Consider the following 14,208-nt stretch of genomic DNA (forward strand, 5'->3'; position numbering starts at 1 on the left):
AGCTGGCACAACTTCAGAGAGATATCAGGGTGGGTTTGTATTTCTTAAAGGTTATTTCCAAAGGAAACTCACCTAAACTCCAGAGATTGTCACCTGTTACTGACTCAGAGAAAAAGGACGTTTGATTCACTAACCTACTGAGTGTTTCTGAATGCCTGGTTATTCTTTTTCTCTCTTGGAAGATGCCTGTTTTCAAGTTATGGCCAACTGCCTCTAAGATTACAAAAATTAAGATCACTAATAGGAAGATTCACCAAGTTTGAAGAAGAAAAATGCTTTATATGTAACAGCTGAGGACATCAACAGTATTTCCTCACTTGATTTCTGCTCTATATGGCAACTTCTTTAGTGTGTGATGCCAGATTTAGGTAAAGCAGCACTACAGGTCCTTTAGGAACCAAGCCAAGTAATGCTTCCTATGATTTGAATCACTGTTCTGGCAGGTGGCATTGACATCAACTTTTAAAAAACAACAAAGAATCCTGAGGTCAGTTTGAGTAGATAAACAGACATAAGCTGTTGTCTGTTAGATTAAAATTCTCATATGAAAAATCATGCTCAACTTTAAATTCTACTGAAACAAACAAATGTAAAGGTATATTGAGAAGCTGGTCTGTGTTTTTTAATCCTATTTGTTGGCTAAATGAAAGTTACAGTTTCTCCAGTAAATTTGGACCTAAGAAGCTGAAAAATACTATGCACAGGCAATATGGCTCTTTCAGCACATGTTCTAGGGTGACTTCCATGCAAAACTCTGTTGTTGTCACTGGTTACAGATCTCTGGGATTACATTAGCCTGCAGTATACTCAGAAATTATGGTTGGCACACCCAATTCCTTTGAGGATTCATCGTCTTTTATCTGCTAACTTAAAATTATTAAACTGAAAGTACAAAAGTAAGACATGTGGAGCTCTGGAAGGCAAGTATACAACACTGGGATACTTATTAAGCAGGCACATTTAAAAAGAAGACATTTACTTCCTTTAAGTGAGCATCTTGTAAGTCTGATATTCAATTTCAAACTAAATTAGATTTTGGGAAAGATTTTTGGAAAGATTTTCAACAGCATCTAAGCCATATAAGAGCATATGAAAACTTTACTAAAAAAGGAGAATGTTACTATCTGGAATATATAACAAAGCATGCAGCCTTTATATAAGAGCACACATTTTGTACCAGATTTTCATTTAGTTCCATAATCATCACAGTAAAGTCTTACTCAGTAGGATGTATTAAAACAGGATTTAGTTCTGTAATCAATATAGCAAAGTCTTATTATTAAGGATATATTGAAATGTTAGCCAGTGTTTCATGTTTGGATTTAAATCTAGTCAATTTTTGTTATTAAAAAGACTGCAAATACAAGGCCAAACCAAAAGCTCCTTTGACAGAGACTGAGGATTTTAGGTAAAAACTAAATACTATAACCAAAACAGCAGTGATTTTTTTCAACAGCATTGATATTTAACTAAGAACTGCAATAAAAATTAGTTTTTAACCATAGTATTTTTATTTGTTTTTCTGGTTTGGAGGAAGTTCTTTGGTTTCTGTTTGTGGTTTTGAGGAGGTTGTGGGGTTTTTTATTTTACATAGGAGTAGTAAGAAAAGCATTATACCCAGTGGAAGACCTGGAGAACCAAAGAGCTGCACAAGTTGAAAAGCAAATCCTAATGATAAGGGAAGTCCCAGAAAACTACATTTCGTATCTGCATCTTGATAATCTTCAAGTTGTGATGCCTTTGCTGGCTCAGAGTCATCAGCTCCATTTTCATTTTCACTGCAGCTTGCCGACTTATTGGAATCTTCTAGATATTCAGAAACAACTTTAACAGAAGACAAAACATCTGGTTGACCATTTGTAACCTCTGAAGAAATGTATTCACCCTCGTCCTCTTTTTTATTAACTACCTGTTGTGGCTGAAGAGTTGTAGCTTGCTCCTCCTTTGTTTTGGAATCTACACAAACCCTGCAGGCGTATTTTGATGTAGGAGAACATTGTTCTGAATGCATGTGAGAAATATTATGTAACAGAGCATCTGCATCCGGAGTTGGTAAGGAATATTCCCGCCATGCATGGTCCTGTTCATGTGCTTCTCCACAGTTTGTGCTTAGACAGTGTTTTGGCCTCATTTCTGAAACATTATTTTGGGAAATATCTTCTCTTATTGGGACATCCTTCCCTCCCTCTGTATGATCACAGATCTGTCTTGGTAGGTTAAACTTTGGTGCTAAGTTGACAATTCTTCTGTATCTCTTCCTCTTCAATGTACTTGTAGCATCATTTAGTGGCACATTTACTTCGCTTAAACCCGCTATGAAGGTAGCCCTGGCTTCCACTAGGGAATCAAAGTGCGCTTCACCAGTTGGAGAGGCAGACAGACCATTGCTTCTTGCATTGCCAGCTTCCTCAGGTTCTGTTTCATTATTGTTTTCCTTTACCAATCCCTCATTTGACTGACAGCAGTTTAGCTCTGATGAACTGTTAGTGTGAATCTGTTCAGATTTCCTCACTTTTTGAGATATTTGCTCATTTACAAATTTATCCTCAGAGCAAGGAGAGAGAGAAACTTGAGTATTGAAGCCCATCTGCAACTCCTCAGTAGATAAATTAATTGAAAAAAAAGCCCAGGCATTGGAGCTAGTCTCTTCTGCTGGACATTTGCCCTCTGTGTTATCAGGCACGTTATTAATTACGTTTGAATCGTAACACTGAGAGATTCCTTTTTCTTCACTGTTTAAACCTACCAGCTTGGCTTCCAAGTCAGGTTCACATGTAATTTGACATAATCCTAGTGTGTTTTCTGTCCTTAACAATGACATATCATAGTCTTCAGAAACACCTTCTGTTTCCTGGACGGAATTTTTATCATTGCTTATCGTTAGGAAACTGCAGAGATTGTCTTCATGCCTTTGCTTTGCCTCCTCATCTAAGGCATTTTTGGTTATGTTTTCAGTACAAAAAAGTTTTACATCTCTTAAAAGCAAACCATCACTTTCTACAGGCAATTCATTTTTCTGTGAACTATTTGACATCACTGAGACCTCAGGCACAGTGACCAGGAAACTCTCTCTTGAAACCCCTGCAGCTTCTTTTAGTTTTTCATCACCACTCGTAGGCTGCTCTTCAGAAACTGTTACTGGATCCTCTGGGCCCTTGCTGAATGTACACAACGATTTTTTGTCTTCTTCTTCCAAGTCATCCTCTTCGCTTTCTGATCCATCATGGTCATCTGGAATTGGACAATGAGCTACTCCACATAATATTTTCTTCATAACTTCTGTACGATTACTTTTCATTGTTTTGTTTCTTTTTCTCTTTTTCTTCTGCTTTGCTTTTGTTAACAGGTATCCAGGGTTCTTGCTTAAAACTGTCTGCCTATGTGAAAACAAAGAAGATCAAATGTAAAACCCCAAACAAATAAAAAAAACCAAACCCCCACTAAATTAGAGCAATAATGTATTCACAGGGATCAATTTGAAGAATAGGTACTTTATGTTACTATGATCAAACACAGACTATCTGCTTTTTTTCAATAGACAAGATCTCAGATAACACCTTCCACTGATTAAACAAATGCTAAATCAATACAATTCAGGACAATCCTCAACATTTAAATCCGTTTAAGTAAACCCAGCTGCCATCTCAACTTTGCTTTACAAAAAGTATCACAAATCATCGTTAGACCAAAGATTGTGTTTCTAGCATGATGTTTGAATAATAGATCCTGAACTGGTGGTGCTATTGTGAAATTTCATTAAATGCCATGCAGAGCAGAAAGGCACTAAGTAGAGGACAATGCCATCCATTAAGACCAAATACTCAAATTCAAAACACACTAACCAAAATCCAAATAATGTAAAGTTACAGTGACTACAGTAATTCTGATATTTACTGTTCAGTATATTTAGTATTGATTCATACATACTTGGAAGAAATATTTCATATTTTACTACCAAAAAAATAATATGCTGTGGAAAAATTAAGATGCTGTAGGAAAAATAACACATTTATGTACAGTTAATTTTGTAGCTCTTTTCAGAATGTCTTACTTATTTTGTCTGAATTTCTCATCAAGTTTAAAAGAAAGCAGCCCTGACACCTCCAAAATCTTGACATTGGCCCATCAGCCAGCTAACCCTGAAAGGAAAACCCAGTCCAGGATTCCATCCAGGAACCTAACATCTCCCTCTACAATTCTTCAGAGAGATGGGATTTTCAGAGCTAAGTTTGGTTGATAAATCTTTGTATCAAAGACCTGTTCCTTTCCTGTAATTCTTCAATTTTCTGAAACTCTTTGTTTGGGATGGTACTTCACTCAACACACTAAGGCAAAGCAGCAGCTAGAATTATACGTTAAAATTAGTTGATTTTGGGGAACGCGTATGTAAAATTACCTGCTTTATTCAGTGCTGTATTCTGAAACTCTTGAGAGAAACAATACAAAACAAACCATAAAAGGGTGACTGATAATGTAGGGGGAAAGCTGATCATTAGGAGGGAGACTAGAAACTAATGGGAATCCTATGGGAATTTATCCTTACCCTTTAGTAATTCTTAAATTTATTCACTGTTAGTCTCTTATAAGTTCTTCCTTAATTTGAACTCTACAAAGCAAACCCTTCTAATTCTCTGAGTGCAAAGGACAGCAGCAGCCTTCTCAGCATAGCAATGAAGTTTTTTCATTGCAACAGGATTCAAAACTCCTGGTGCCTTGACATTGCTGCAATGGGCATTATGGATCTCCACAGTGATCTTGTTGGAAAGCGTATGAAATTTACTTCCCTATAATAGCATCCAGATAAGCAATCCTACTAAGAAATGGGATTTCCTTCAAATATTGCCATTTAAGTCCAAATAGTGCTTTTCTCCAAGTAATGAAAACTGACTTTTCCTTCTCCTTCTCCAGTTCTGTGTATTTTAAATACAGTCCCTATGGTTTAAGTGGGAATGTCCACACCACTGATGACTGAAATCAGACATAACGAATTCCATGGTGAATTCTGTTCACAGTAGCCTCCACAGTCAGCAACATGCCTCCTATCTTTTTAGAAAAAGAAACACAGAATGCTGAAGTTTTAGCATTGAATAGATCTTATTTGTCTATCGAAATAAATAATATCAAAATGAAGCACCTGCAATAATAGTTGAAGAGATAACTTTCTTACATATACCCCATGTAAGCAGAAATCATATACTTATCCAAGATTATATCTTAAACCTTGACATTAACTTTCTTCTTTGGTGAGGAAAATTCATAACTTGAAAGTGATTTTACACAAAGAAATTCTCTGGACTTCTCAGATTCATAAACCCAGTGAAATAGAAAATAATGTCCTAATTTTAACTGTTTTTAATGTTGTGGGGAATAAAACATCAGTTTTATTCCCCATCAGTGTACCAGTTCCAAGAAGTATTTATTATTGTACCTAAAAGTCCTTGTGCTGCCAGAACAACTGCAGAAATGACAACCAAATTATCCATGTCAGCATAGGCACAGGAAAGGAATTAACTTCTCTGGCCTTGATATTACTGTAGCTAAACTTTGCTTATCGCTCTCTTCTCCCAGATATGAACTTGTACTGCTGCTGCTGTAAATGAACTTCCCTAATACTGGTACAAGCATGTTTCTGATGTCTAATCCCTGACACATCTGACACCACTTTCTGGACAATGCTGACAGGAACTTCCTTAGGCTGGGATGTTCCATCAAAGGGTATTGCAGAAATGAGGGATAAAGTCTTAAAGGTCTGCACACTTTCTTAGTCTCCTTACTCTTAATTCTGAATCAGGAAGGAAAATCACACTGGATGGGGTTCACTTTAAAATGCAAGCACAGAAAAAACACATCCACCAATTAATAGGAAAAGAATTCCCTGGATGATCCAGAAAAACTAACATCTATTACTGCACTGAAATTGTTGCATATCAAAATAATAACAAATGCAAATGTTGATCCAGGATGATGATTTAGCAGACCTGGATATGACCATGCATAGTGACATTCAACTGCTCATAAATACAACTGTGTAATTTCTGTGCTTTGGAAATATGGAGATTTTATAATAGTTCAAGGAAATGAGTTTTCTAAAGATTTTAATTTCCTAAAGAAAGGACTAAAGCAAAAAGGAAAGTGATGAACTATTAAGTGTAGAATAATAAAATCTATTATTCTTCATGGTTCCAGGTAACTTTTGTTTTTCAATTGATTTTAAGAAAATATTATTCCAAGGAAATATTCTAATGCACCATGATGGCATAGCTAAAATTTCCTGCTTGGGGTATAACCCCATGTCACGTTACAGTTTCTGCATTCAATAAAGCAAATTGTCTACTATTTTTCATAAGATTTATCTTTGTTCCTCCTCCTTATGTCCACCTACATGCCTTTTGAGAGTTTCTCTTACTGTAAAACCATATGGCACACAACCACTGAGAAAATGCAAGAACCAGCATGGAGACAGACTTCTCTTCTTTACAGGGTTATTTGCTAGTGAGCTGTTATTAAACCCTACAACACATGCAAAAGGGAAAAGAAAAAAAGGTGCTATTTCAGCTGGTATTTAAATTTTGCTACATATTATGAATTTAGAAACCTGGTTAGTAACAAAAAGACCTGAAAAAATATAATGGTATCTTTGTTGAAATAGGAATTCCCCTTCTGTAACACTTTAAAATTTCTCAGCCTACTCTTTAGAAAATACTAAAAGCTTTTTGTCATAATTCTGTTACATGTGACTTTAATGTTGTAGCCTACTGCTCAAAACACCATTGACCAGCTTGACTGAGAGTCAGTGCTCAGACAACACTTCCAACTGGAGAAACAAATGCACTTTCACTGAAGCAGAACACACTAATTAATTTAAAGAAATTAGTCACATTTTGCTGAAAAATGGCAAAACCAAAAGGGTTACTTATTTGCAGTTGTACAGACTTCAGCTCTGCATCTAACATGCATCTAAGCTGATGTCTGCTTGATATACCAAAATGCCTGCAGTCGCTGCTGTAATGAAATATAAGATGGAATCATAGAGTCATTTAGGTTGGAAAATATCTGAGATCATTGAGTCCAACCATTAACTCAGCCCTGCCAAGCCCATCACTAAACCATGTCTCCAAGTGCCACATTTACATGTCTATAAATACCCACAGGGATGGTGACTCCAGCACTTCCCTGGCCAGCCTGTTCCAATGCCTGACCACCAGTAAAGAAATGTTTCCTAATCATCAGGAAAGATGGAGGAACAGATAAATTTAAAATCCAATTCTATACAACATTTAGCAATGAGATACATGGTCTTTCAGAAATGTATGCCATCATTAATCTCCAAAGTCTATGGACTGTGTTTTCAACATAAAAATTACAGCAGAGCAGCTTGCCTAAGATGGCACTTACTAGGATACATTTCACATTCCCCATCTGGTAAGTACAAACAAATTCTTGTATTCCTTGTGACCTGATTTTGCTTCAGAAACAATTAAAAATTAAAGCTGTAATTTTGGAACAATAATAATAATAATAATAATAATCTGCCAAGGTACCAGTCTTTTTGTTACATATCTTGCCTTTAATACTGAAATGAGTGATAAAGATCTAGTTCTGCAAAACCAAGTGGAAAAATTGGGTTATTATCAGGTGATCAAGCACCTGGAAAAAAACCCACAAAACTTGCCAGCATTACTGGGCTTCCTGAAAGTTGAAACTCCATCAGAGAATTTAACTTAGCACTTGGCTGCTGAAGAAACAGTCTTTGTCACCCTTTCCTACTTTGCTCCAGATGTTGCCCTTGCACTTCCACTACGGACTTTTGCTGGCTCTACCACTCTCCTTTGGATTCACATGCCTGACCCTGCATCAAAAGAAAAGAAATACATACTTTGTTGTTATGCTCATTTAATTCTCAAAGCAAGAAGTAAAAAAAAAAGTCTAGCTAAGACAAAGAAGCAGTTGGTGGGAACAAGTGAGTACCTTCAGCAGTAACATGTCAGGTTGCCTCACAGCAGAGAAATTCACACTTATAATTTACAAATTACAGTGTTGGAAATTAATTCTCTCTGCCCCAAATCAGTAAAGATCCTACTAACTGAATTAAATCTCAAGTAACTCAGTATTTATTATTCTTTTGTCTCTCCACGGCATTGCTACTGGTGGTGAGATTTAAATACCTCTATAAAATAATCTACCACAGTGCTCAAAGAGCTAATCCAATCTTTAAATTTTCTACAGGAGTGATGCATATACAGTTCTGTGCAATGTATAATCAGTCATCAGACTGCTGCCCTGTTATAGTCCAGACAAAAAGGACCTTGATCTAGAGAGTACACAGAGAATAGCATACAATTGGTCTGATTAAAGCATGCTTTTAGAAGCTGTTCATTTAATCAAATACATGGCAAAGTGCAAACACTTTCCAAGGTTAAAAACCCAAACAACCCATACACCAAACCTCCACCTTCCTGAGGAAACAGCAATTCAGTTTCAAATGACAGTCCATTCACTCCATAGAAATTTCAGGTGGGGTGACTTTACTGATCTTTGTCAGGACTGGTTCATGAAAGTTATGAATATCTTATTATTAAAATGTCTTACTTTGGCTCCTTAATCATAGAATATGCTGATCAAGATTAAATAAATCAATCTGAATACACTGTTTGACACATATGTTTATGTGTACTGAATATATTTGTGCCTAGTATGAAATATCTACTTTCCGAACAAGTGAAGATGATTACACCTCCTCCAGATACCATAAATGTCTCACCTGACACAATTCAAAACTGAGAAAAGAACCAAAACAACTCCCCAGCAACAGATGGACTGATGCATGACAACAAATAGAGAAGAGGTGCCATTTTTTTCTTTGACCGATTTTTTCAGCACTATTAAGTATGACTTGGAGTTAAAACGCAGGTTAAGGTGAAAAAAAGGACAACATGAAACACTCCACGTGATCTGATTACATCTTAAGGGGATGTACTTAAAATACAGAGAAAAAACTCTGCAGTTTCATCACCAGCCTTTCCCCCATGAAGGCTCAGTAGATCAGTTTTCTGGCAACATTTAGTCCTTTGAAGAGAACATCATGGGCACCGATGTCAATGTTAGGCACTCCAAGTGCTGTACCAATCATCTTGTCATGCATTCTGAAGTTACTGCTCAAATAAATAAATATTTTAACCATAAAAAAGAAGACCCACAAACTGTGATACATCATCCCAGCAAAATTAAAGCAAAAACCTAAGTCCACCAAAGCACAGACCATAAGCATTGGACAAAAGCATGTTTTAGAAACACAAGAAGATACTGCAAACCTAGGGAGGAAAAAAAGTATGAACACAAATATACTGTATGACACAAAATACTACTTTTAACAGAACAAGAAAAAAATTTAAAAGGACAACTTAGGGAGTGAGGTACTATATGCTCAGCATTTAAATCAGCAAGGGTTTGCACTGAGGCATTTACAAAATTTGAGAATAAGGTGTAGATCTCCACACAAGTTTATAATGTAGGGAAGAAAAGGGAAGGAGAAGATGGATCCAGAGTTATGAAGACAACTGCAATAACACAGTTATTAGCAGTTCAAGAATAAACAAAAAGGGGAGGGTGGAAGTTACAACAGGAAAACAGTAAAAGAAAACAGTATCAGCAAACGTTAAGTAACCAGCCACTAACCTAGATTATAGCAACATTCAAATAAATTCAAATTAAAATTCAAATACTGGTAACTGCAGACAATGTTGCTATTCAGAACATCTGCTCCACTTGTTGCACTCATCCTGTGCATCTCAAATGCTCTATGAAATACTGAGAACTACAGAGAATTCAGATAAAACGCACATTCCGCGGATCTTATTACACCTTTTTCAACAAATCTCCACACTCTGTCATGCTAGCATCCAAATTTTACTTACCATTTCCTCATACTACACTTTGGTATTCACTCATTTCCCTTTTCATGTACCAAAGGGCTAGAGATACACAAAAGACATGATGAATTAGCCCTTAAAGATGATTACTTTTTACAAAACAGCCCTGTATTATTCCTAGACTGTTGGGGATGAATAGATGCAGAAAACTGTCTTTCAATTTCGCAATTTAGTGAGCATCAAGAGAAATTTGTCTTTGAACAGAAAATAAAAAATTACTTTAGATAAGCACTAATATATGCTATTATTTTCTAGTTCTGGAAAGACAATACAGCTAACAAATGGACACAGAGAAAAGGGGAGCAAGCTAAAGGTGGTGTCAGGAACCTGTGAGCAACTCTGCCAACACAGCTATGAAACATAACCACAATAAAGGGTACAGCCACTTTTGCTGCTAGTGAAAGCCAGAAACTTAGTATCCACCTGAGAAAAAGAACAGCATCACAGCTGGCAACCAACAACCCGAGACCAGGCAGCACTTCCATTAGTCATTTAAAACTCTGCTCTGATAGGTAAGGGCTAACTCCTCTGATATTCTGGACACTGCTCTCACTCCATCACTTACAGCAGAATGAATTCTGTCAGAAAAGGCCTCTGGAGATGATGTGGTCCAACCTCTGCTCAAAGCAATATTGTGACCTTGTTCCACAGTGCCTTGCCCATGTAAGTTTTGAACATTCCAAGGATGAGATTACACAAGCTACTATCCAGTACAAGTTTCCAAGAAAGGCATGTAAGTATTAATTATTAGAACTAAGAACTCAGTTTACTGCAGGAACAAAGCAGTAACAGAATGAAACACAATGCTCTGCCATCCAAATATTACATACAAAGAATTCCACTTATAATCCTGTATATAATGAATTTTTGCTGCACTGACATAAACACAGTCTCGATAAAGTGAAGAATAATCCTAAACATTCACTGAGTGTTTAGCACATTTAGCAAATGGCTGCAAAGAGCCAGAAATGCAGCTCAGACATACAGACCTGACCTTCAGGCACAGCATTCCATGTCTATACTTTCATTGTCAAGGTCTCTGAAAAGCACTGTATCCATCTTGGAGGCTATCAGGAAAAACGCTACCTTACAGGCTATCAGGGAGAAAGTAATACAGTCAATTCACTCTTAAATCAGGCTCATGAACCTTCAGAAACTATTAATGGTTAAGAGCAAGATGTGGGATAAGTAACCTCTGATTGACTATAGCACAGGCTACTCAGACCTAGGGCTAATGACTAAAGAAAAAAATTATTAAAAATATCATGAATAATATAACAGCCACACAGGACTATGGGCCTATGACTAAGACTGATTTGTACATGATAAAATACATCCCTAGAAATATACAAATGTTTACTCATTAAGCTAAGGCAGCATTTCTTAGTCTGTTAGCAATTCAGAAAGATGTTAAACAATGTCCACGACAGAATTCAGCCTTTTTAAAATCAGTAGTTAGAAAACATGCAACTACATCTTCCAAAAGAAAAGTTAAATTGGATTCACACACACAAAAAAAAGACTGCAAGTACAAGTGGGTTTGTCTGCTTTTGGTTTTCATGGATATACTCTGGCTTGGCACAACACGATATTGTTGCAAGAACACTATAAATCAGTAAGGTACACACGACATGGTCAAGGACTGCCTGCCTACCAGAGAAAAGAGGCAGCATTATCAGCTAAAAGGAAACTGCAACGACCAGTTCCAGACAAAATATTTCGATGCTTTTATTATCCTTGATCTAGATTTACACTGACAGTCTACCTCAAGTAAAACCCACCATCTGCAGCTTCTCCATTACTACAGAAATAAAGACAAATTTGAGATGATCAGACCTTGACAAACTGTTACTATTTTCAAAATAAGATCAATTATGTTTTCACACATTTTTCTGTGAACTCAAAATAAGCATATTTACTGCTAATTTCAACCAATTAGCCTATAAAAAGAGGAGGAAAAAAAACCCACAACAAATTTACTAATGTACGAGATGTTTACCTAGGATATTAATACAAAGCTTTAATTTCTGCTCTTGCTTTTATTTCAGAAGGACAAATACATAAACTTTAAAATAAGACAAGCATCACTCTGGAAACACTAAAGGTAAATATTTCTACATCTGATCCACATGAAACAAAACTTACTCTTCAGCTAAAAGAAGAAAATACCAACAGTCTAAATTACTACAGGGAAGACACACAAAACAATTAAATATAAATGTTATGGGTCCTATCTCACCTAGAGAAAGCCTTGTTTACAGTTATCTATTAAGACAGAAACAATCATCTCTACAAAAGGTTTCAAGAGGCAGATGACAAGAGACAAAATCTCAGCCTTCTTAAACACAAAAAACTTAAAAAACTATGCATCATGGCAAACTAAATTAAAATTAATCTCAAGAGGATATGGCTACAAGAATAGAAGACAGGATTCCTCACAGCAGACAATTTAGCATCACATGTTAAAAAATTACTGGTGTTACACCAGGTTGCCACAGTTTATACCCAGCTGTCACCTCAGCCCCACACAGCTCCTCACTCTCTCCTGGCAGAACGAAGGAGAGGATCAGAAGGGTAAAAGTGAGAAAACTCACAGTTTGAGATAAAGACAGTTTAACAGGTAAAGCAAGACAAAACAAGGAATTCATTCACCACTTCCCACAGGCAGGCAGGTGTTCAGCCATCTCTCAGGAAAGCCAGGCTCCATCACCAGGAACTGTTCCTTTGGAAGACAATCACTACCATTCCAAACCCCTTCACTCCTTCTTCCTCCAGCTTTATATACTGAATGTGATGCCATAAGGTCTGGGATCTTGCTTTGGTCAGCTGGGGTCAGCTGTCCCAGCTGTGTCCCCTCCCAACTCCCTGTGAGGAGCACAAAGGCCTTGAAGCTGTGTAAGCACTGCTCAGCAAAACAAAAACACTCAAGTGTTATCAGTAATGTTTCCAGGGCAAATCTAAAACACAGTCCCAGACCAGCTATTCCAAAGACAACTAACTTTATCTCACCCACAACCAGCACACAGGTCTTTTAGGGTTTGGTCTTGAGGTGGTGATTTTTTTCTTGTCCATACAAAATTAGAAAACCAAATCATCCAAAGAATGCCAATGAAAACTTTTCATAATTCGGAAGTAAACCAATAAACCATGAAACAGCAGCTTAGATGAGGCAGTAAAACTAGAACCACTTTTCCATATACAGCTGATGCAACGTGGTCTGCTATATGAACCAATTTATGTATGTTCTACAAATTAATTTTAATTTAAATTTCATGCTTAGAAAAGTTAAGTGTTAAATTTACTTCACAAACAGCCCACTAGTTTCAAGTATGCAGGAGAAACTTAGGATTTGTATTTATAATATTATGGTTCTATGCATTAGTTAAATTAAAAAAAACACCCCAACCTGACATAATTATTTCATGAAATATGATGAACTAGCAATTTATTTCAAAAGTGAACAATGGGAAACCTTTGTTCTAGGTACATTATCATCATCAACAAAAGTACTGTATAGAAAGTACAGACAATAAGAATTTTCAGATCCCCTGTCTAGCTGAGCAGCAAGTTCTCAATTTCTTGCACATACATTTTGACCAAATAACGAATTTTCCTTGGTTTTGAGGGCATGAGAAATTCAGTTCCTGCAACAGGTATTTCACAAATTCTTTATCTATAAATTGTGTAGTGTAATATTAGCTTCTGAGATATATGTCTGTCTGTGATCTGTGACTACCATATCCTTAAAAAATATGATTACACCATAAAACAGAAGTGTTACACCAATTCCAGTGGGTTTCCACCTACCATGTCACTGTACTTACCTTAGAATACAGCTGTAAAGATGAAGCAACTTAAAAATGTTTGATACACAAATCGCAAAGCTCCCCTTTCCTAAGTGTCCTTTTCCAACTGCAGGCCTATTGACCAGCATGCTTTGCACAGCAAAAACACTCCCATGCACCAACAATTAAAAAGGTAGCACAAGAAAAGCCACACCATCTTAAAACAGTACAAATTAGTACCTATTCAAATAAATAGTGCTAAACAACCCCATTTTAATCTTCAATAATCAGCTTTGCCATGCCTTAGCACACTGTGTGAATATTACATAAGCCACAATAAATTTTATCATGTCATATAGCTTACAGTAAAACATTTACAGAGTAAATGAGTCTAAAATCAATTTATCCTCCCTACACTTGAAATGTGCTTTCATCTTTAAGTATAAACGCTTTGGCATAATTAAAGTATTACTGAACAATTACAACGATATCCA

General features: G+C 36.4%; 1 protein-coding gene across 6 annotated transcripts in view; it reads right to left on the reverse strand.

Moving 5' to 3' along the window:
- LOC134549206 (NEDD4-binding protein 2-like 2) overlaps positions 1-14,208 on the reverse strand; it is a 40,762-nt gene that overhangs the window by 9,173 nt on the left and 17,381 nt on the right. For 4 of the 6 annotated variants that reach the window (XM_063394769.1, XM_063394771.1, XM_063394768.1 and 1 more), the window contains exon 8: positions 1,618-3,377. In XM_063394769.1, the coding sequence (XP_063250839.1) occupies positions 1,618-3,377 (1,760 nt within the window). Of the gene's footprint in view, positions 1-1,617; positions 3,378-14,208 lie in introns of those variants that run through there. The other 2 variants (XR_010080025.1, XM_063394773.1) reach the window with 2 other exon arrangements.

Source organism: Prinia subflava, chromosome 3 (assembly GCF_021018805.1).
Source record: "Prinia subflava isolate CZ2003 ecotype Zambia chromosome 3, Cam_Psub_1.2, whole genome shotgun sequence".
NCBI lineage: Eukaryota > Metazoa > Chordata > Aves > Passeriformes > Cisticolidae > Prinia > Prinia subflava.